This window comes from Ornithodoros turicata, unplaced genomic scaffold, assembly GCF_037126465.1.
Source record: "Ornithodoros turicata isolate Travis unplaced genomic scaffold, ASM3712646v1 ctg00000916.1, whole genome shotgun sequence".
Taxonomy (NCBI): domain Eukaryota; kingdom Metazoa; phylum Arthropoda; class Arachnida; order Ixodida; family Argasidae; genus Ornithodoros; species Ornithodoros turicata.
The window spans coordinates 541,575-565,807 of NW_026999418.1; the positions used below are offsets into that span (position 1 = coordinate 541,575).

A 24,233-nucleotide genomic window follows, 5' to 3' on the forward strand; every position below is an offset into this window, starting at 1 on the left:
AAGCACATACGACATAATCTCGCGTCTGGCAAAAGTTTCAGTCGGGTCCTAGGGTGTGAGCAAGATGCTGCTCTTGTGGATTCTCCTCGCTGTCTCGTTGTCCAAAGGTACGTTGCGTGTCAAAAGCTACATCGGACGTGACTTTTACGTGAATTCGTTTGCCTGCAGCGTGCTCCAGTATCACTTTAGCCGGCAACTTGAACAGAGCTCAGGCTATTTCTAGAATCACCTGAGATTTTTTCAGATGAGATTTTTTATTTCAAATTCTATAAAGGCGGCAGTCCAGGTATTCGTGAGCGAGGTAGGAGAACATGGACCAGGACCTTCTGCACTCTAAGAAAAAAAAAAAGTACTCCTTTTGGGGACTAACTGCATGGCCACAGAAAATAGTCCCTTTCGGGAGTAAATGCACGGGAGTAAACGAACGTCACAAAGTGGAGACTGCATGTTAGGCACTGTTCTAACAGTTTCAGGTACATAACTCGAGTGCATGCATGAAAATACTTTGAATCAAACCGTGAACTGTGATACATCGAGTAATATAAAATCTTGCGACATACATACGGCACAATTTTCAAAGAAAGAAACGTTAACTGTGTCTTACTCTGTGTAGGTGAGAAATTTCTAAGTTTGCTTATGTATACAGCCTTATGCCATCAAATTGACAAAGAATACATATTTACGTAGACTGTTGCATTCGGAAGACCATTGGCAACGTTCTGTGACTACTTGCAGTCCTGTGGAGTAAATGTCGGGGTTAGACAAGTAAAGTAAGGAGTAATTGCGGTACAGAGGACTAGAAGCCGCAATTACTCCGTATTTTACTTTTTTTTCTTAGAGTGTGGATCCGACGAAAATGAGACATTAAGTACACACTTTTCATCCCTCTTGTTTGACAGCCATGAGTGTGAGGTACAGCCCTCTGTAAGTTTGAATTACAAACACGTCTAGTATCATTTATTTGTTCCTTTAATGGCTTTTTTCCTGCATTATAATTCACTGGCTTGCACTGTGGCTTTGAGGAGTGCTCAGTCACCCTCCCAGGTGTATATCGCTCGCTGAGTGACACCTGGTTTGCCAATCCCGAACGATGCGCAGCTACCCAGGGCCGACGAGCCGCAAACACGGCGAGACACGTGTCCTCTGGTGCTGTCGCATCGTTCCATGAGTATCTGTTTTTCTACGTGCAGCCATAGAAGCCATCTTAATCTGTAAGATTGAATTTCAAACACATCTAGCGTCATTTTTCTTATTTTTTAATGGCTTTTTTCCTCTCTTTATAATTCACTGGCTTGCACTGTGGCATTGAGGAGTGCTCAGTCACCCTCCCAGGTGTATATCGCTCGCTGAGTGACCCCTGGTTTGCCAATCCCGAACGATGCGCAGCTACCCAGGGCCGACGAGCCGCAAACACGGCGAATCACGTGTCCTCTGGTGCTGTCGCATCGTTCCATGAGTATCTATATATATATATTTATAAGTCCCAAACGTCGCCACACCAGCATTGGACAGCTGTTTCGGCCTTATTGGGCCTTCATCAGCAATGTGTAGGTGGGTGACGTTTGAGCAAGTGGCGTCGGAAGGTCACGTGGAACGTGTTGTCCTCCCGTCAGGGTGAGTGACTCACCTCTGAAAGCCCAGTGCGAAGCCAGTAAAGTATTAAATGAAGAAAAATAGCATACGCTCTTTGGCTGCACGTTGAACATATGTTTATAAGTCCCAAACGTCGCCACACCAGCATTGGACAGCTGTTTCGGCCTTATTGGGCCTTCATCAGCAATGCGTAGGTGGGCGACGTTTGAGCAAGTGGCGTCGGAAGGTCACGTGGAACGTGTTGTCCTCCCGTCAGGGTGAGTGACTCACCTCTGAAAGCCCAGTGCGAAGCCAGTAAAGTATTAAATGAAGAAAAATAGCATACGCTCTTTGGCTGCACGTTGAACATATGTTTATAAGTCCCAAACGTCGCCACACCAGCATTGGACAGCTGTTTCGGCCTTATTGGGCCTTCATCAGCAATGCGTAGGTGGGCGACGTTTGAGCAAGTGGCGTCGGAAGGTCACGTGCAACGTGATGTCCTCCCGTCAGGGTGAGTGACTCACCTCTGAAAGCCCAGTGCGAAGCCAGTAAAGTATTAAATGAAGAAAAATAGCATACGCTCTTTGGCTGCACGTTGAACATATGTTTATAAGTCCCAAACGTCGCCACACCAGCATTGGACAGCTGTTTCGGCCTTATTGGGCCTTCATCAGCAATGCGTAGGTGGGCGACGTTTGAGCAAGTGGCGTCGGAAGGTCACGTGGAACGTGATGTCCTCACGTCAGGGTGAGTGACTCACCTCTGAAAGCCCAGTGCGAAGCCAGTAAAGTATTAAATGAAGAAAAATAGCATACGCTCTTTGGCTGCACGTTGAACATATGTTTATAAGTCCCAAACGTCGCCACACCAGCATTGGACAGCTGTTTCGGCCTTATTGGGCCTTCATCAGCAATGCGTAGGTGGGCGACGTTTGAGCAAGTGGCGTCGGAAGGTCACGTGGAACGTGATGTCCTCCCGTCAGGGTGAGTGACTCACCTCTGAAAGCCCAGTGCGAAGCCAGTAAAGTATTAAATGAAGAAAAATAGCATACGCTCTTTGGCTGCACGTTGAACATATGTTTATAAGTCCCAAACGTCGCCACACCAGCATTGGACAGCTGTTTCGGCCTTATTGGGCCTTCATCAGCAATGCGTAGGTGGGCGACGTTTGAGCAAGTGGCGTCGGAAGGTCACGTGCAACGTGATGTCCTCCCGTCAGGGTGAGTGACTCACCTCTGAAAGCCCAGTGCGAAGCCAGTAAAGTATTAAATGAAGAAAAATAGCATACGCTCTTTGGCTGCACGTTGAACATATGTTTATAAGTCCCAAACGTCGCCACACCAGCATTGGACAGCTGTTTCGGCCTTATTGGGCCTTCATCAGCAATGCGTAGGTGGGCGACGTTTGAGCAAGTGGCGTCGGAAGGTCACGTGCAACGTGATGTCCTCCCGTCAGGGTGAGTGACTCACCTCTGAAAGCCCAGTGCGAAGCCAGTAAAGTATTAAATGAAGAAAAATAGCATACGCTCTTTGGCTGCACGTTGAACATATGTTTATAAGTCCCAAACGTCGCCACACCAGCATTGGACAGCTGTTTCGGCCTTATTGGGCCTTCATCAGCAATGCGTAGGTGGGCGACGTTTGAGCAAGTGGCGTCGGAAGGTCACGTGCAACGTGATGTCCTCCCGTCAGGGTGAGTGACTCACCTCTGAAAGCCCAGTGCGAAGCCAGTAAAGTATTAAATGAAGAAAAATAGCATACGCTCTTTGGCTGCACGTTGAACATATGTTTATAAGTCCCAAACGTCGCCACACCAGCATTGGACAGCTGTTTCGGCCTTATTGGGCCTTCATCAGCAATGCGTAGGTGGGCGACGTTTGAGCAAGTGGCGTCGGAAGGTCACGTGGAACGTGATGTCCTCACGTCAGGGTGAGTGACTCACCTCTGAAAGCCCAGTGCGAAGCCAGTAAAGTATTAAATGAAGAAAAATAGCATACGCTCTTTGGCTGCACGTTGAACATATGTTTATAAGTCCCAAACGTCGCCACACCAGCATTGGACAGCTGTTTCGGCCTTATTGGGCCTTCATCAGCAATGCGTAGGTGGGCGACGTTTGAGCAAGTGGCGTCGGAAGGTCACGTGGAACGTGATGTCCTCCCGTCAGGGTGAGTGACTCACCTCTGAAAGCCCAGTGCGAAGCCAGTAAAGTATTAAATGAAGAAAAATAGCATACGCTCACCTACGCCCACCTACGCATTGCTGATGAAGGCCCAATAAGGCCGAAACAGCTGTCCAATGCTGGTGTGGCGACGTTTGGGACTTATAAACATATGTTCAACGTGCAGCCAAAGAGCGTATGCTATTTTTCTTCATTGAGCGTATGCTATATTATATATATATATATATATATATAAGCACATTTTCTTTTGTAACTTCTGATCCCCGAGTCATTCCCACATGGCAGTCTGAAGTACCTGCAAGAGGACTTACAGCAATGACTTCGTCGGGGAAACATCCCATGTCATCGTCACTTCTTCATTTATTGTTGTTGTTGTTGTTGTTCGTCGCAATTATATTTCCCATGGTTCGTCGAACTGGTTATATTGAGATGATTCATTACAAAATTCTTCATGGACGTCTCTCTCCGCCCTATATTCCATGGCACATCTTTCGTAGGCTCCGCAGTGGTACGAACATTTTACGTATGGGTCCCACAGCAGAGAAGACCTAAAAACAATCAACCGTGGAGTGTGACAAAGAGGAATAGTGAAGAACTGACAAGCACGCAAACCAGGCACTGATTCCAGGTGTATTATTTTGCAGGCCACTAAACACAGTCATACAACCTCCTACAAGGTAGTACATTTGTAGGAGTGTCTGTCTTCTCACGTTACTTCACGTTACATGCGAAAGCACACTCCGTCAAATGCAATAGCAGCAATGCAATAGCAAGCTGTTGACATGGGACGTTCACGACTTATATTTCATCAACTTCACCCTTTCATACTGTGCGTGCAAACTACGCGCTAAGTGGGGCCGAACGTTGTAATAAACTCCACACAGGGATGGATCAAAGTAAAGGAGAAATATACATATTTTATCTAGAATATTTTTTTTTAAATTTCGTGTTAGCGCCGCAATGCAACCGTGGCTATGAGCGGCGTACAGACGTGTACTGATGGAGAGAGGACATCAGGAAGGAGTGGGGAATGCGTAGTATGCGTCCTGGGCTGACTTCAGGGGGAACTGTGCCGACATTCGTCTGAAAAATCTTGGGAAAACCCAGGGCAAAACCTCAGACAGCACAGCCGGTGACAGGATTCCAACCCGTGGCACCTTCCACTCTCTGCGTGAAAAGCGATCATCCTAACCCATGCCCAGCAATTCGGGACAAAACGTAAAGCAGGCTTCACCTGATACTGCTACCATAGAAGCCATGTATTAGGAATAGAAAATCGCGTGCAGCACGCTCCGTTGTTGCCGCTTTGCATTCGTTCTCTAGTGGGACGTTGCCTGTGTCATAACGAAACATTTAGTGCAAGTTTCATTGACGAATATTGGGTTCTTCGAGGTTCCATTTTGGTTCCAAATTTCCGACCTGTAAAGGAGGCTTCACGAGATACACTGAAGCTTTGGTTGAGGCCCTCAACCAGGTGAGTTAACGCAAATACACCACGCATTTTGCAAGAAACGCGTGAGTTGAATGCTCTGTACGGCATCTCAAACACCCTACAAGACAGATAAGTTCGCAGAATTTGTTGCGCACGCAAAAATAAAACAAATCCCTCGCTGTCACGAGACTCTTGCTTCGATGCACGGAGCTTGGGATGAGGTCTGAGGTCAGTGGCGCGCAGGCAAGGAATATCGTGATATGAGCGATGGTAAACTATCACAGAGGCCGATATTAGAGCACTAAGTTGATTCTTTTCGCCTCGTAAAGTAGGCATCATCTACCTACCGCCGCGGGATGCGCGCATTGAAAATCGAAGAGCGCGTGTAGTTTGTTGTTTTTCTTATGGCGATGCTTTTAAAAGTAGATTTATGGGTGAATATTGTCAGGTTCCTTCGAGGTTTCAAACTTTTCAGCAGGGCTGGTTGAGGGAGCTCCACTTGGAAGCCCCAACGTGGGTGGTTCCTCTGCACGCTTACGCATCAACTTCGCGTGCTCCAAATACAGCTAATAATGCTAATGCACAAATAATGCTCGATATTCGAACGGTAATGGCAACATCCCAGTTACGAACATCTGTTTCCAAAGTCCCCAAACTACAGAGCCGGCCTCGCCACCTTTGTCCTTTATGATTCGTCCTTGAAACAACTGATTTACGCAGCCATATTTGCGTATGGATGACTTGTTGTTTGCGCTACTTGGCTACGCGCGTTTCGGGTCGTTTTTCCTCTCTTTGGTTGGTAACGTGTATTAACCAATATTTATTGATGTGCCAACTACCGTGACATTGTGGCTGGGATTTCCGCGGGTTCGAATCCCGTTACCGGATGTAATGTCTGAGGTTCTCCCTGGGTTTTCCGACAGACTTTCCATACGAATGTCGGCACAGTTCCCTCTGAAGCTGAACAAACCCCCCGCTACATCCTGCTGTCCTCTCTCCATCTGCCATGTCTGTACTCCGCTCATAGCCACAGTTGCTTCGCGGCGCTAACACGGAATTAACACACACAAAAAAAATCAAACAATTGTTTATGTGTCCTTCGTCATCCAATGTCCATCATCACGTCTCACTTTGTCAAGCCGGGCACCCTGCTGCTCTGCACGCAAAAGAAAAGAAAGAAAAAAGCGTTTCAGACATAGTACATGAGCAATTGGTGCAGCTTTTGGTACCCGTTTACGGAACACGGCGCTGACGTATTTCTTCGTCGAAGCGGCCCTCTGTTAACTATCAGGAAGAGATCGAATAAGAAACGAGTGACCGGCTATATTCTATCCATGTCAGTGTGATTGTCCGCTCCTGTTTGCTGCACAGCTGTCGCTCGAATTGAGAAGTACGACACCATGGTGTTGCGTAAACTTTTGTCCCAATCAGTACATCAAGCGGAGGACCAACTGTCCAGCAGCAGAGTTGAATCCGTAAAAGTCAAGCACAACTCCATTTGTTGGGTATATACGGTCACCGTAATGCAGCGCACACTTGCAACAATTTTCGTTTAAACATCTCCTCACATAAAGGTGACATCGAGACGCTTTTACTGCACCCTCCTGTATGCGATGAAGAAGCTTGACGAGTCTATACCATGTGTTGAGATGGAACCGTGTCCAGTACAATGTCGATGAGAAAACAAACAATGCCCTCGTACAGTTATCGCTTATCGGTACTTCAGAGACACGTAAGAGGGAAGCAACGATGCCTTTGATGCCCCCGAATCGCACAATATCGTTTTTTTCTTCTTCTCTCTTCAGGTTGAAGCAACCACATTTCTGTGAACTCCATGACGCAAGCTGAAGTGCACACGGGTGTACGTTGAGCAACAGCCCAAGGGCTGTTCCTCCAAGGCCTGTTTCCTGGGTTTGCACCCACTCTCTGCGTTGTAGCATTTCGTTGTGTCTCTTCGTTGGAAAAGACATAACTTGTGCTACAACGCAGAGAGTGGGTGCAAATGAAAAGGTGTAAAAGAGCGGCTTCATAAATTTCATAGCCCACAGCTTTTCTTCCTTTCTTATTGATTTAATAATCTCGCGCTCGTGGTTCAAGGTAAGCCGTGAGCAGATAACTTCCGCTTCCCGTGTTTTGTGTCGCTTCACGCCTAAAAAACAAATAATCAAGAGATAAAGCGCCGCAGTGACCTCGCTGGTGTCCCCGCACCCGTGACAGATAACAGCATAGGCGGGACGGACGGCATCAATGCTTGTTCCTCAAGCGGCCGTGAGAAAGCGCTGCAATCAAGCGCTCTTTAAGCGCGATGGAAACTGATTCCGTCGTAGTTTCGGAACTCCGGGCCCTTTCTGCTGGCCCGGGAAAAAAAGACTCGTATGAGCTAGAGAGTTGCAACACACTGCATTCGCTTTCTCATGTCAACTGTGAAGTTGTGGGCGTTGACATCTCCGGTGTGATCCTCCTAATTAAAATGTTAGAAAATTAAATTAATTAATTAATCAATTAATTGCGCGACAAAAAAAATACTATTAAATGCTCCAGGTCACTGGTAACACTATGCACTTGGTTTCACTCTTCTACGATGATTCATTATTTTTTAAAGGTGGGGTCAATCTTAAATGGAACACCCTGTATATATTACTGGGCATATTCTTTGCATACTGGGCAATGTGCCACAGCGGAAGAATTTACGATTTTCTCGTTCTTCCGTGTCGTCTTTTTTTTGTCTTACAACCAAACAAACTGTCGGTTTTCCTGGGTTTGCAGAGAGATGTCGGCATGTGACGCACAACCCTCGTCTATCCCCCATCCTTTGCCTGTCTCACGTCGGTTGACATCTGTACAGCACTGATTGAGCAGCCGCTTCGCGGCGTTAACAATACACAACGCAGGATAGACTTGATGACAATATAATAAACCAAGCACATGTGTGTACATATCGCCCGTTTCTTTTTGCCAGGGGAAGACCAGCCTCCATCCTTTCCTTCTGACTTTAAGGTGGATGTCCTAGTAGACACATGGTGGGAGAGAGGACTCAAGTTGTACACCATCGCATACACTGCCAAAGGCAATGGAAGGGGAAATTTGCTGTACGTTTCGGAGACGTCGGATAACAAGGAATACATCAAAATGATCGACTTCGGGAAGGACACGATCATTCTGGCTAACAGTAAGTAACGTCGGGAACTGTCAAAAGTGATTATTATCTTTTGTTATTTATTTTTTTTGGGTTTACGCTACGCGGCGCACGACACACCGGGAACTTGGATGTTTACGTGATTGAAATACTTGACGTAGTTCTAATGGTGATTGTCACATACGCAGCTCTAGACGAGTCATGCAACTATGCGAATGGCATCCAAGAAGTTGAGAAGACCAACATTTTCTTTCCCGTGGATTTCGAAAGACGCGGACACCAAGTGCAATTTCTCACGCCAGATAAGCTGTTCCGGTTCGATGGAAAGAAGGTGAGCAGAAGAAGTTCATATCGAGTGCGCGAGTGTCGTTCAACGTTGACCGAGATTTTTGCTCGGGAAAAATCAGCGAGTAAATGTAATTAAAAAATGACTGTAGTCTTTGGCGCACGACCAAACGCGTATGAAATGCGATAGCATTTACTACAGACCAAGGACGACGACTCCATTTCGGATGCGAAAGAAGCACACTTTTACGTTCAGGAGTTTTAGCAGATGGCCAGCACTCTATACGGAAACGATACTATATAAAGGAAGCTGTCAATTGAAAGATCAACAACGTTATCTAAGCCACTTCAAACGAATCAGGCGATTGACACCTGATGTTACCCGAAGCGTTATCTTAGGACTTTCCGATCTGTTTAAACTCTCTTCCTCATGCCATGAAATAACCTGAAAGTATGTGTGTCAAAACTGTCAACGTACACAGTCACTCGGACGAGTCCTTTTCGTCTGGGTGGTCTTCAGTTCTGGCGATGCGGAGAATGGGTTTGTGAATACTGTAGTAGGAGATGTAGTCCATGCAGCGCACACCATATAGCTTGGTTGACACTATACTGCGTTTCATTGCGTGCAGACACATACGTGCGTATACATGCTACATAACTCACGTAAGCAATCCGCTGGAAAGACTCCCGTATTATCACCCGTTACTAACACGCATGTAAATTAGATCACAACAGCACCGGGATGTACCTCACATCTCAAGTCATATGCATATTTATTGTGTGTGTGTGTCGTCGCATGGTGTCTTCTGTTCTGTATGCATATTATTTTATTCATGCGTTATTGAAACGCTTTCAAGAAATGGAGCAGCAGACCCCGATGGGTGTCACTCAGCTCCAATGTTTGTAAATAAACTGGTATTCTCTCTCTCTCCCATACATGTGGGCATCGAAAGTGTCAGCCAATGCGAACCTTTCATGAATAGTTGCGGCGGAAACTTGAAGCCTACGTTTGAGTTCAGCGTAACGCAAACTGCAGTTAGTTTGTGTGCAATTAAAGTGCTAGTGTAATTAATCCTGCACCTTTTCTTGCATGTTTACTACGGCCTTGTTGAAATTCATATCGCACAAAAGAAGGGAAGCGCTTCAGCACGCAAGCGTAGCAGGCGGCGATATGTTCAGGCTTGGGCGGCTCGATGCGTGCGTAGGAGAAAGTTCAGCTCGGCTCGGGCGAACTCCTTGCGCTGTGCTGCGGAATGTCTCGCACGCGTCCGCACGCAATGAAACGCAGTAGTGTGATCACTTCTCGTGAACACACGGTCTATCGTTGTGCCGTTGCTTGTGGTCGGCACGTTCACATCACCCACGATGTCCAAATTGAACGTCTCCTGTGTGCTCGGCGCTCACGCTGGGTTTCTGCGCGTCGACGTTTACGTTCGACTTCGGCCGGTGCGCGTATGGCGGTTCGGTTCGGCAGTTTGAGTAGGAGGGTAACAAATACTTATAGGGAAGTATTTCGAGTGCAGTATAGTTTAGTATTTAGGCAGCGTCGCGCGTAATTCGGCCCCTCCTTCGGCAGCAACGGTAGTGCGCTTTGCAGCACGCAGTTTCGTGGCATTCTCGGCGTCGCGTCGGTTATGTTCATTTTCTTTAGCGAACGTGTCCGCATTTCCCGCAGCAGTGGCGGCACATCTCTGAGCTCTATACTTGCGCGAATGCTCCGCGGTGCGTCGTTTACACCGTGTACGATGCGCCCAATCAAAAGAACTCGCCGACGTCTCCCTTGAGGCGACGTTGCCGGCAACGCGCTTGTCCAGGCCGTCTATTAGGTGCGGAACGACGCCGCCTAGCGATTCCACGAAGGAACGAGGCACTACACCTTCAGCGATGGCTTTCGAAGTGATCCCTGGATGGTCTTTAGTCGATGTAAAATTTGGATGGTGAACGGTCGAATTGTCTACCGTACTTTTATTGTCCAGAATTCTATTGTTGTCCGTGTATGTCACCAAATGTATACAGGTTTTGTCACCAGGTATACATGGTGTTCCCCCACATGAGCACTGGTCGACGATGATGGAATTAATGTCTCGGAGGGCCGGGTGTGCTTCTCAAGTCGCGGCTTCACTCCACGTTGCCGATAGAACTGACTGGCTTGTGCCATGGCGTGCGGTAGTAGTGACGCGGCGCCATATCGTCTACGGGCCGCTGCAGCACCACTCCGGACTGTATTTTATTTAGTCCATGAAAAGAAAGTGCCTCAAGGATTCTATACGCGAAATTTCAATCCTGTTTACGAACGCTGTGCATTTCTGTCAATTTTTGAAGATCTGCTGAGCCTCCACAAGTTTCGATGACGCAGGCAGCGGGTGATGTAATCATAAGCCCACAAATTGCGATGATGTCATGTCCTGGAGAGGGTACTCGTCTCCTACCAACGACGCCGGCGTCCGGGGAGGGTCACGTGATGGAGAAATGACGTGACGCTGTTCGAAAGAGGGGATAATGGGAGAGATGTCTTCTCCCTCCTTTGTGTTTTCTCCAAGGTCGGAGCGGTCGTGTGATGTGTCACGCGGAAAACGCCAAGGGCAACAACGTTGCCAGATGAGAGCCGGGCGCTCCGTCGGAGCCTAGCATGACGTCACAGTTCTCAAAAATAAAAATTAATTTTCTCTAGCTTTCTCGTCACGTAGAGCTAATATATTTTGCAGGAATGTAAAGTGAGACAAGAAGATTTCAGTAACATAACTTTGGTAGGATTCTGAGGACACGATATTTAGTCCGTATGATGCTGTGCACAAATGCGTTCTTTTTTCCATCGATCGTGCGTTTTGTTCCCTCAAACTTCCGTATTTTGGAATGTTGATGATAAAAGCGCTACATCTGCGTGACTCCGGCCTGTGAGACAGATAATCGATGTCTCTATACCCTTGTAAAAGCCTTCCATGTTCGATACGGCGTGTGCTGTGACAGTGCAATTTACACTCGTATAATTGTCAACGAAAGTGGAGCCAATTGTCTGTTCAACTTGAGAACGGTACGAAATGGAGTTCATCAGCCCTAACAAAGTTGCTTCGCCGCGTGACTTATGCTACAGAGGCAACAGGCGAGACGCCAGAAGTTCAGAGCCATTTCGATGGCGGTACTTACGGTACATTTGGAAGGGCCGTCCGGTAGAAAACGTACGTGCGATACATGTGTCGTGATGCTGACGTTCTGGTGGGTGGTGAGGTGACCCTCTCACACATGACAGCGAAAACTGAGGAGTGTACGTAAACAGTATTATGCGCCAGCTACTTATACCTGAGAAAGCGAGCATGGAAGCAGTCTCAACATCGATCTGTCTTTGCAGACCCCTGAATCAAGTATTGCGGCAGGCCTGTCACGGTGGAGTTCAACAACTGTTCTGCATGACTCTCCCAGTGGAAAAGACGTGCAATGCAACATATCATTCGCCTGGACAAGTACGTATCGTTCTTCTTGACGCTCCTCGTGATGTGCCTCGTACCATTCGTGTAAATAAAATGTATAAGGCTTGTCTTTCACTTACAGCAAACGGAACCAAAACTCCTCGATGCGATCGAAATGCCGAGAATGTTAACGCCTGTCCTCCGATTCCTGTTGTATCCCAATTACTATGTGACAAAGAAACGGCCACCTACACGTTCTCCAGTTATACTGAGGAGTTGGATTACAGCATCTTTCAGGTAATTACCCAGCGGCGTTATTGAACCAGGGTGACGTACAAAGTACCGAATAAATGGTGCGACTGTCTCCCACTTTCAAGAGGTTTCACTACAGAGCACACATCTTGGGCTATCACGTGTTACGGCGATTGCTTTGAAGTGCCCCGATCGAAAAACACGACAGAAATTTCTGTTGTGACAACAGGATTTTTTGTCGTACGACAGACACTTCTGTCGTCATGACAGAACTTTCGTCGTAACTACAAAACAAGTCTGTAGTTACGACAGGGGCGCCTGTCGTAACGACAAGCACTTTTGTCGTGTGACGTACACGTTTGTCGTCACGACAGACTGTTCTGTCGTTACATGTCCTCCTATGACAGGTCTCGATCAGCGTGTCTTGCTTTGATACAAAGACTTTGCACCATAAATTAGCACTACGGTCAAGTTTCACGTGGATGGCACATGTGGGGTCAGCTTATGAGGGCTGTAGGTAGCTGAATAGTGGGTATAAAACATTTCACGCATTCTGTTAGTTTTTTTAAGTTGCATGTTAGCACCGCGGAGCAACTATGGCTATGAGCGGCGTACAGACGTGGACAGGTTGAGAGAGGACAGCAGGAAGGCGTTGGGGACAGAGGGGTTCGTATGCGTCCTCGGCCGACTTCTGGGGAACTGTGCCGAGATTCGTATGGAACGTCTTCGGAAAGCCCAGGGGGAAAACCTCAGACAGCACAGCCGGTGACAGGATTCGAACCCGTGTCACCTCCCAGTCTCGGCGTGGAAAGCGATCATCTTAACCACTATGCCACGAGAGCTGGTCTTCTGTCAGGTGAAATGCTGTTTATGCGTCAGTGGTTACTCTCGGCAGTCAAAACGTTTTCTCCGCCCACTCCATAGGTTTCACATAGTGCTCTGTATGATGTCCTAATTATGCCGTAGTACGGTTCTTGTTGAAGCTTGTGTTGTGCTCGTATATTTGTGTGTTCCAGCGGCGCAGCAGTTACTGTGTCACAGTCACATATATAAGCGGTTTAGTGCCTCATGCCTTGTGACATTTCCTTGCAGGAACCACTGGGATTCTATTGTGGCGGGAAAGAAAAAGCATCATCCCTTCCAAAGTTACCAAGCGTTTTTAGCCTTAGAGCTGAGAACATATTTCCAGGATCTGGAAACGTGGTCTGGTATTCTTATGTAAGCACCTCTTCCACATAGTCAACAGCAAACCGCTTAGTTCACTGTCTGAAGCGCTCTGGAGCTCCTGTAGAACTGCATGACCTAACAAGCAATAACGTTTCTTCCAGCTCTGGGCTGACCTTAAGAACGGCGCTGTAGCTACTCGTCACAGGGAAGAAAGTGAAGATGTCATCATTATCTCCGACTACCGAGCCGGTACGATAAAGTCCTGTACTGTAGATCCGGAGACCATTTTAACGGACTTCTAGATGGATACATGACTGACCAAGGGATGCTCCTCACCAATATGATCACCGCGAACGATCTGGAACCTCAGAGGCCCAGGCTAAACGTTTCGTGCGCTATACCTCCGCTGCACGTTTCTAGCTCTCAAAGTCTAATTAGTCTCGAAGTATATTTTATTTATTATTTATTTCAAAAAACCCCAAGGGTCCGGAGGACATTACATGGGGGTGGGAACATCATATTGGAACATCATCCTACATTGAGTACACATCATGGGACATTGAGAATGGAAACAGAAAACAGAAATAAGGAAACAAAATAACAACAACATCTTGGAATAACAGGATAAGAACAATACAAATAAGTATACAAAGCGATAAACTAAGCAATACAACAGAACTAACACTAGTATTGAAGATGAAGAAAGCGAGAGAGGGAGCTACGGAAAACTGTATGGTCGTCAATGGTAGCGATTGATGATGGGAGGTTGTTCCAGTCAATGCTGGTTGTGCAAAGAAACGATTTGGAGAACGCGTTAGTAATACAGAGGAACCGAGTAACCTTGTTAGTGTGATCAAAGCGAGGAAAAATGACACTCGAGCGTGAGATGGGTGAATGTCGAGCAAGCAAGGTGAAAAAAAAATTATGGTAGAGGGTTAACTTGGCGAAGTGACGACGATGTTGGAGCGGCTCGAGATTGAGACTTAGTTTTAACGCGGGTACAGAGGTAGTGAAACAGTAATCGTTGACAATGAAGCGGGCAGCGCGATTTTGAATGGCTTCGATGGAATCACAGAGATAGTTTTGGGGAGGGTCCCATATTGCGGATGCGTATTCAAGCTTGCTTCGTACCAGAGTGGTGAAAGTTAGAAGCTTGAGATGGACAGGTGCCGATCTTAGGGTGCGTCTGACAAAGCCCAAGGAGCGAGAAGCATTGGCCACGATGTGATTAATGTGTTCGTTCCAAGTTAAGTTGGAAGAGAGATGAATGCCAAGATATTTGTAGGAATCTGCTCTGGTTAAAAATCGCTAATTGTGTAGCAGAAGGGAGGAAGATAGGAGACACGTCGGCGAGAAAATGTCACGATGCAGCACTTAGATGTATTCAGGGGCATTTGCCACTCATCACACCAGCATTGAATTAGGGCAAGGTCGGTTTGTAAGGATTGTTGGTCAGTAGGAGAGTTGATCTGCCTGTATACAACGCAATCATCGGCGAATAGTCTGATAGTGGAAGATATGCCTGAAGGAAGGTCATTAATATATATATGAGGAATAGAAGGGGACCAAGAACTGAACCCTGAGAGACCGAATTATTCATCGATCAATTATATCACCGAATTATTCGTCGTCGACCTGGGGGGCCACGAATGTTGCGCCAAAGGCAGTCATCATAGTGTACCCTAGACAACGTGCACAGACTGTAGAGAGAAAGATGTAGGAACGGTAGCGTTGTCTTTCTCTTGTGATGCCCCGGATGCGGACATCAGCAGTTCGCAAAAAACAAACTCTTTGTGAATGCGTACTTGCTTGTTGCCTTACAGCGTTAAACGTACTTTATCCTCAGGATATCAGTATGAAATCGACGTTACCACAGAGACATGTGTACCAAGAGCAATGGGAGGGGAAGGGTTCACACCGAAGTCAAAAGAAGAACTTGTATGGGGCGAAGAAATAGCAGACGACATTCAGCACTCAGGAGACGTAAGTCGTATCACATTTATCCTACTTTACATGTACAAGTATTTCATTTACGTGCGTACAGTTGTTCTAATTATCACTAGTGGGCCCGAATAGCACACTTCCGCTTTTGCATGAAGTACAGAGAGATCAGTAATCGCTGAGGAAAAGGCAGTATATATAGGAGGAGTGAAATGGCATTCAGGGTTGCCCGAAAGGCTGCTTAATTAATCAAGCAGCATCCACGGGCACTGGGCGAGAGAGGGACACTGGGGAACTGCTCAGACGGCTGACATACTTGCATATACCGTACACTCGAAGAAAAAAAGGTAGAATTTCCTACCCAAGCTGATAGAGAGATAGTACTTCTACCATTCCGGGTCAATCCACGCGTGCCTTCTCCTCCGAGGGTATAAGGGGCGACGTCCCTTTCCCTTGCTTCTCTCTGTCACGTTTGCTCGAAGAAAAATTGGTAGAATGTACTACCCAAGCTGTGTAGAACGGTCTAACAGAGACTGTTCTTCTCCTGGGCGAGGGACAGTCTCCGTTCGAAAAAAAAAAAAAAAAAGAACAACGACAGCTCTTGTCCTCAGGCTCCTCCTTTAACATTTCCTCACCAGTTTCCTGGATTTTCTACCTTTCTATAAAAACACAAGAGATAGGTTTTCCAAGCATACTGCAAGGTCTTTTATGCTCAGCTTGCACCTGGTACGTGCATCGCGATGAGATACCTCACGCATCATCATCACAATAAAGCGTTGTTGTTACGTGTATGTTTCTCGTCTCTACTTGTCTTATCTTCTTGTTTTATGTACGTTCATGCCAGTGTAACCAGGACTATAGTTGGGAATGGTTATGGTTGGATTAGAGCTGGAGTTTTTAAATTTCTTTCTGTTGCTCGTTTTCAGCACCGTTGCCGTCTTTCGGATTGTCGTGTTTACGCTACGACCACGGGCGAAAAAGTGCAGAATTTGTATTACGCTTACGTAAGTATAGTTTGTTTTGCTTGCTCTTCATCTTTGCTCTGCTGTCTCCATGTCCACTTCAGAGGAAGGGAAGAGTACGGTTATTAGTTGCGTGATTGAATATGAATCTGACATTGAGAATGCTGGGTCTTATTTTGCTCAAGCTAGCACTTCCTATAGGTCGAACCTATAGCATTGCACACCCTAAATGGTACAAGACGAACTCTAAGCAAATAAGCCGTTATTCCATGTCATATCGCCGAGCACCGGATGTCCGGCTGCTGTGAAGGTACCCTGAAGCACATTAATGGAGCATTACGATGCAAAAACAACTTGCTCTCAAATTAAAATCCGTGTAAAGAGTAAAGTAAGAGTGAAAGGACCGTGCCTCTAGTGACCTGCCTGCGCAATACAGCCACCACCTACCATTCCCGTAACAGGACAATGCCCTGGACTTCGGTATAGGAGAGGCCCGTCGTCCAGCGTACATGGAGACCAGAGAAAAGGGTGTACGTACCAACCGCTTTGGTGACTTCTTTCCGTACAAGCACGGTATACTTTTTCTGGTTAGGAAACTCCGCTCGAATACAATAGACTAGGTCACTTAGGGACAATTGCTCCCGCTTGGGGCGATCGCGTCGGTCAGGGGGAGACACCCTCGTGGAGCAGACGACGCTTCCCCAGAACTGCGTGTTTCCAGGGAATATTTGATGAGCTACTTTTTAAAGTTCATTTCGTGTTCATAGTAGAAATAATTAATTCTCGAAGCGATTCATGATTTGAGCCAGCACATTTCAGTTCAGTGAACGTAAATTTACAGATTTGCTGCGTATATTGCAGCTTTCGTTGTTGTGTTTCTTTGACACGGAAAATTTTACTTTTGCTCTCACTCGGGGCTCTCAATCGTGGTTGAGAAACATATGATTGCATTTCGTTGCACAGTCACTCAATCCACACTGTAAGCTAATGACGCTTTCCGTAGTTATTGCGTGAGGGCGAAACTTTCCAAACGCGTGATTTTCTTGTTTTCCTCGTAGCAGGTGTTGTTGTAACTTGAACAGAGATAAAATGACGAGGTGATTCTATTTCACCGCAGACAGATAAGACTTCAGAAGAAGTACGTATATAAATCCTGTATTTTAATCGTCTAAAATGATATCTGGCGGTATGAGAGCCGAGGGATACACATGCTATAAATAGTATGCCTTGATCGTTTTCGGCGAGGAAATAGCTTATATTGTTTTTTGATGTGGTGCAGTGCCATGCACAAGGCTTAACGTATCGTAGATAGCAATTTTTACACACTTTGGGAAGAGATGATGGGAAAACTCGTGAGAGATCACAACAAAACGAGCAGGTACAGTGATTGGTGCCTCCTGAATGTAGTATGGACGAATACTCTGTACGGAGGAAATGATATGTTCCTTTGCCGATTCCAACAGGATTCAAGCCGGGTTATTAAATTAGCACGATAGAATTTGCTCTTGCTGAGGTGTGGCCTAGCTGATAGCGCTTTTCACCTATAGAATTTGGCTGACAAGATTCAGATGTCAAACTCAACCGCTACACTGTCATCGCGTTGTAGATAGCCTCGAGATATGAGTCAGATCAGTTCCAGGACATTTCACTGAGCAAACTATTTAAAATGTGGAATGGAGTTTTACTTGGGAGGACAGAAGGAAATTTGGGGATTGCCCAAAAACTACGTTTACGAGAACAACACGGTGGTATCTGGTAACAAAAAATAATATTAATGATAAAATAAAATAAAAAATAAAAATGAAAAGAGATAAGCAGGGGGACGGAGACAAAATCTCTTGTGTTAGCCTTTCTCTTCAAATTGAGGATGAATACAAGGAAACTGTATATTTTTAGCACTATACATGGCCATGAATGGGCTCTAGAGTCGTAGTTTATGGTCCGCAGAAGCTTTTCACGCCTTGCAGGAGCATTACAGAAAAAAAAGGAAAAATGAATAGATAAAAAGAGAAAAACATCACCCCTCCCTCTGCCTGCTTCCGGTGCAATAAAAACTAGGTATGAGCGGACTTCGTTTACTAAGCTGACTTGGCATTACATCTTTCCCCCCAAGTTGTGCACCAAGATGAGTTATTGTATAAATATCATGTTGAATGACTTGTATTTGAAAATTTTACGGTTCTTAGTGTCTGATGCTACTCATATCGCACAGTGAACAACTTGAAGGCTCAACAAACGACGCCCATCGCAGTACATCTACAATAAGGCTATTAGCGAATGTTTCCCGTAGACCAAGTCATCTCTATTTTTTACACAAAGAAAAAGTACTTTCATTCAGTCCTCGTCAAGTTAAGGCTCCCCTTCCATGAAGAACGTATAATCATCAACGAAATGTTGCGCGTTCGAATCAGGCGATGTCTCCTTTATATGTGCAGATCATTCTTACATACGAACAGAGTGCAAAGATCGCAATAAACGTCAAGGATATTTAAAAAATAACCTCTGCTTACGCATTCAAAACACAAGCACAAAGAAAGCAAGAGTGTACACTTCCAAACACTCATAGAAACACTCTGCAAGCCATACGCGCAGGCACCGGCAGACACGAAGGGTGTCTGCCGGTGAATTTGAAGAAACTCCATGCCTGTCTGAGGATGTCAGTAAAGCGCTTACGTTTTGCGACAGCCGAATAAGTTCCCCATTGTACAGTGTCGGCGCTGCCACGTGTGGGCTCATCTTTGCTTTCTCCTTCAGTGTTGTTCTGAATTCATCCCGAAGTGCCGCTGCACTGTCTGGAGGGTGGTTATGCTCATCTGCAAAGGACATGAATTCAAAACTTCGATGGGAACAACAACTGTTGTGAACTTCGTGACGTTGGCTAACAAGGCACAATGACGTGTTATAAATAACGCGCTATAAATATGCAATACGAATATACTTACGCAGTCGGCGTCGCACTTGGTCCTCTTCGGTGATGACACTTGCTTTACAGTTGCTTGTTAAATAGGACGCACACCGCCATGCAATACTTCCGTTTTGATTTCTTCTCTTCTTGTGATACCTGTAACCTTCCATGTGCAAGCATGGACACTGCTTCTGTGTTTGAAGAATTACGAAATCCGACATGCTGCAACACTGACGGTGGTCAACAGAGATCTGAGAACATGGGCCCAGAGCTCAGTGTAACGACTAGAAATGACCTACATAATCGTTATTTCAGCATACGCTCTGGATGGACCACTTTTCGTGAACCGTCCCCCAGAGGGTCGGTGTCCCCGGGGCATTCCAGAAGGGTGTTCCCAGTATGAGCGTTCCGATACGGGTCAAAAGAAGAAAGCCTTTGTGAGCAGGGTATTTTCAAGAAGGATCAAGTAAGAAGGGAGAATCGAGAAAGGGTAGTTTCGATAACCACCCGACACGAAAGTCTCCCCCCGAGCGATCGCCGCGCCACCACTCTCCGCCCTGCCGCCGAGCTGAAGTTCTCGCACGAGTTTCCTGACCAAAAAGAGTATTGAGTGACCGTGGTATAAGTTATGAAGGCGTGTTGGAACATAATGCTCGGCGTGCTTTGCTAACGCACAGGTAGTGCAAAGACAGAGACACGTGGTGGCCTTCGATGAGGACGTGAGATACTGGGACGTGTTCAACTTGTACCGTTGCTTCCATCAAGGTGACATTCGCACGCTTGCCATAACTCTGGAAGGTAAGCACACCAGCGACAATTTTGTCGAGATAGCAATGACTACGCCTTGCGATAAGTGGTGTGTACACGTCATAGTTATGTTCACCGGATGATCCTTATCGTGGCCACAATATGCCCCTGCAACACGTATCCTTCTTCTCGTCGCGCTAAGCGAAACTTGTAACCGTACGTTGTGTATAGTGTGTCCACCGCAATGCTTTGCCCCAGCGACTTGTCGCTAAACGCATGCATGGCACTGGTGACTTTTGGGCGGATGGGAACAGATCCCCAAGCTGCGTTGCCAATGTTCTAATCTACACAGAATACAGTACTGTAGGGGACACGGTCGTCTAAAATCAGCACTCTGTGGTTTGTCGCATCTGAAATATCCAGGTGTTGCAAGATTATTTCTTTCGAGTAATGAACACGTGGTGCACATGGTCCACGTTCAAATACAATATTGGCACAACACTTTCAAGCGCAACCGATCTATTATGGGACGGCGGAGCACACTGACAGGCGATTTTAGCTAACCGTGTCCCCAATAGTACATATATGGTCTCTTCAGCAAGTGCACATCCATAGTACATCATCCCATTGTACCAGAAGAAGGACAGTCTCTGTTCGAAATATCGGCGGCTCTCACCTTGAGGCGCTTCCCCTCACATTTCTTTACGGGCTTACTGGATTTTCTATCCTTCTATATAGTACCATAGAGTACCACAATGTACCATTTTGGAAGTTCTATTTTATAATGTCATTGCACCGTTGCACGCAGGAAACACCAATTTCGACAAGGACATTGAATCCCTTCACGATCTCCGGGAAGCTTACCGCGAAGCTGTCGTCGAAGCCCTCGGCATTTCCCAAACATTGAGGTTCACCATATTCTGGGTCAGTGTCAAGTGCCTGCGAACTCTGCGGTAAAACTTAACGAGACAGCGCAATGTTTTGAATGTCCAGGTGCATAGGTGTGGCTGGCAGGCGCTTTATCAGTGGAGTGCTTCATTTTGCAGAGTTGCAGACTGTCTATACCCTTTTGCTATTTATCCGTATGTCTATCCCTGTGCATTGCAACTGTCTATCGCTATGCACTGGGATTGTCACACACATTGTGCTGCTTGGGGATTGCTGTGTGTCGAGTCCTATTTCCGACACGGTGTCATGAAAATTGTGAAAACTCGGGTGGTTAATGTGTTTATGCCTATCGTGCGCAGTTCGTCCCCAATGACACCAGGACTGGCATGACTGCAACCGGATTTGTATTCCCAGCTCGCAACGACAAAGGTTCGTACACGTACGTAAGGCATGTTTATAACAGGTTTGTGACGTCTGCATACCGGACAGTTAGTGCCTTACTCCTGGGGTTTTAGGACCAGTATCTGTCAAGAAAAATAACCCAGGTAATAAACATGGTAGACTGCGCTGCCCCACAAGACGTAAGCCATGAAACGGACAGGCACATTGTTTAGGGCAAATTGTACGGGTCTACACTTGGCTAGTAGTGTTCAATCTAAGAACTGCACGGTTCAGCCCCGCCCTACGGTTGCTGTTACTGGCTGCAACAGCTAGCCGCATACCTCTACGTTTTGACTTCGTCGAAACTCACATCCCCATTTTTTTTTCTTTATTCACATCACATCACATCTACGTTGCGACAGACACTGAAACTATTGGAGCCTTATAGGCGGCATCATGTGGCGCTGCAGCATAGCTTCCCCTGATCCGTGATAAAAACCATCTCCCCAGCGCACATGTCCGCAAAAAAAAAAAAAAAAGGAAAAGTAAACAGCGGGTAGAAAAGTGTTTTCGAGAGAATTAATGCGTTAAGACGCTACACTTGATCGACATCCTAGTGCGGGTGGAATGGGAAGTCGAACTTGGGTTTGACCGACCTTTGCTACGTAATTTTCGCATAAATACATATCCACCCCCCCCCCCCCCCTTCCCCGGCCGGCCCTTTATTGCGAGCCAGTTTTTCTTCAGCCTGGTTACAGAAACGCATCTTGCTTTCGTCAATAGGTTTCGAAGACGCTGACACAGACGCCGCCATCGAGCACCTGAAGTCCGTTGTAGACCAAAGAAAGTTTTTGTTCCGAGTGAACGCTAGCTTCGGAAATGATGTAAGTATTGTTCCAGAATTTCGATAGTGTCACTGTATTGTGATCTGATCATGTGCCTGGGAAATGGTCCAGGAGTCCCGAAATAAACATGCTTTTCCTTCTGTTTCAGCCCGTGACTTACAAGGCAGTGAGCGTATCTAATGGCTACCGGAAAGGTGCTCCAAGTGCCTCTGCAGGTGAATATTCTGTAATCAGTGTGCAAGGAAATAGGATGTGGTAGGAAGAAAAGCGAGAGGCATAGTTATTATTGAATGTCAAGCGGAATTTGCAGAGCGGCTCGAGACACTAGTCGGGGGCAGTGTCACCTGGAAATAAGAATATCGCGTTGTCCCTAAAAATACTCTGTGGTATCGTGTTTGCCGTGCTTTGGTACTATCGTAATATTCTGGGTATACTGCACGTGCCCCAATAAGAGTAATCTCATAAAAGCGACATTATTACGGAATTCTTCTTCTGCCCAAGGCATGACACGCCTTCTGTATACTGCAGCGCGTGTTTGCAACATGCTTTGCATGATGCGAAACTGTATGTTTTGCGATGTGTGGCGTAACACAAGCATCAGACAGGAGGAGCTAAATCTTGACAGGAAGGATTCGAAATTGATTTGACGACTGAAAATACTGAACAGTTTTGCGTGTTGGGCTTAGTAGATTATGGGATCCACTGTAAAATCGTCAAGAGCTGCACTCTATAGGAGCCATATTCAATTAAAAGGGTGTCACTCGATGCACTGTTCCACAAGATTGATTGATTGACAAGTAAAATGTGCTCTGTATTCTTAATCTATCCACCCTTGCATTGCAGTACAAGCAACTCAAGGCTACACGTCCGGTAAGTATTTGTTTTTATTTATGACAGTAACTTCAAGGGCCCTATCAGACACATATGTTTGTCACTCGTACCAGTGATGTGGCTAATTTCTCGTAGCAAAGTCACAGCCGGTTCCTCTATGCACATGTTAAGTCCGGGCGTGCATTACGATTTAGGGCGCGTTAAGTAGCGGCCACAGAGCGCCGGGAGCGCGCTCCTTTGTACTAAACGGTGTCGCGCCATTTCCGGAGCGCCGCGCTCTCGATGATCTCCCACACGCCAGCTTGCAGGTCGGAGCACGAAAGTGCTGCTCTGCCTCGTGACGTACGGACGAGTGGGTGGAGGAGGGGGGGGGGGGGAGGCTGGAAAATTAATGAACGACCTTGGAAACTTCGCCTGGGCTCGTATCGCGGTCGTGGCTCTCAAAGGCCGTTAAGATGACGCACCGCAGTACGAGAGACTGAGTGCACAGAGCGCGTTGGGTAGAGCCGCTACTTTGCGCGCCCTCGGACACTTGTAGCACAACTGACACGTTTCTTGACGACATTGGCAGGGAACATGGCTGGTCTTGGATTTGGCATGCTCTTCCTCGGGATCGTCCTGACAGCTGCGGCAGTCTACGTCGCAGTTCGGGTTTGCCCCAAGAATCAGATCAGTGCGATATTTCTCCAGAATCAAGGCTGAGTACAGTCTTGGGGCCTGACGGCACATATCTGCAGTGACCAGCGTCCCATGGCTACATCAAGACGTGCTGGCTGCGCTATATTTACATTGGTTAATTTATATTGGTTGTATATTTACATGCCACAGAGCCTGGTTCAATACAGTGCGTGTTTCTTAAGCTCCAAATCTGAATATGTTACGGAGAATAATGCTGTTGCAACAAAGTTTGCACAGCGCCATTTCGGGCCCAAGCGGCCATGGATCGAAACAGTAGAGAGTTTCATCCGTGGGTTCTGCGTGGTGTTCCAAGCGGTACCGTCGAGGAGAGCTATGAAACCTGTAGGAAATCCACAGAAAAAGCAGTGCATCTTGCCAAGTGCAAACAACTCGAGACCATGTATTTGAAAGTGCCACGTCGTCTGCTAAACTACCGCGCGTGGCATATTTTGGGGCGCTGACGTTGCTGCTCAGTCTATAGACTATATGATAGAATACAGTCACGCGCACAGGTGTTGTGTCTCATCAATGTTTCACAGCAAGTCACTATGCCTTCTGGTTGCCTTGGACATGTACAGCAATGGTCCTAAGGAGCACCGAGGTGACCCCCAATTTTTTATTTTTTTA

At 46.6% G+C, this 24,233-nt stretch overlaps 1 protein-coding gene across 1 annotated transcript; it reads left to right on the top strand.

The window, feature by feature from the left end:
* Positions 1-23,795, top strand: LOC135375705 (uncharacterized). The gene is made up of 17 exons (XM_064608361.1): positions 1-107; positions 8,144-8,353; positions 8,509-8,651; positions 11,952-12,063; positions 12,152-12,306; positions 13,354-13,479; positions 13,590-13,677; positions 15,275-15,411; positions 16,296-16,373; positions 16,793-16,861; positions 19,914-20,034; positions 20,792-20,907; positions 21,231-21,300; positions 22,036-22,136; positions 22,246-22,312; positions 22,941-22,967; positions 23,500-23,795. The coding sequence occupies exons 1-17, from the start codon at positions 65-67 to the stop codon at positions 23,628-23,630; spliced, it is 1,794 nt and encodes a 597-aa protein (XP_064464431.1). The 5' UTR covers positions 1-64; the 3' UTR covers positions 23,631-23,795.
* Positions 23,796-24,233: the final 438 nt, after the last annotated feature.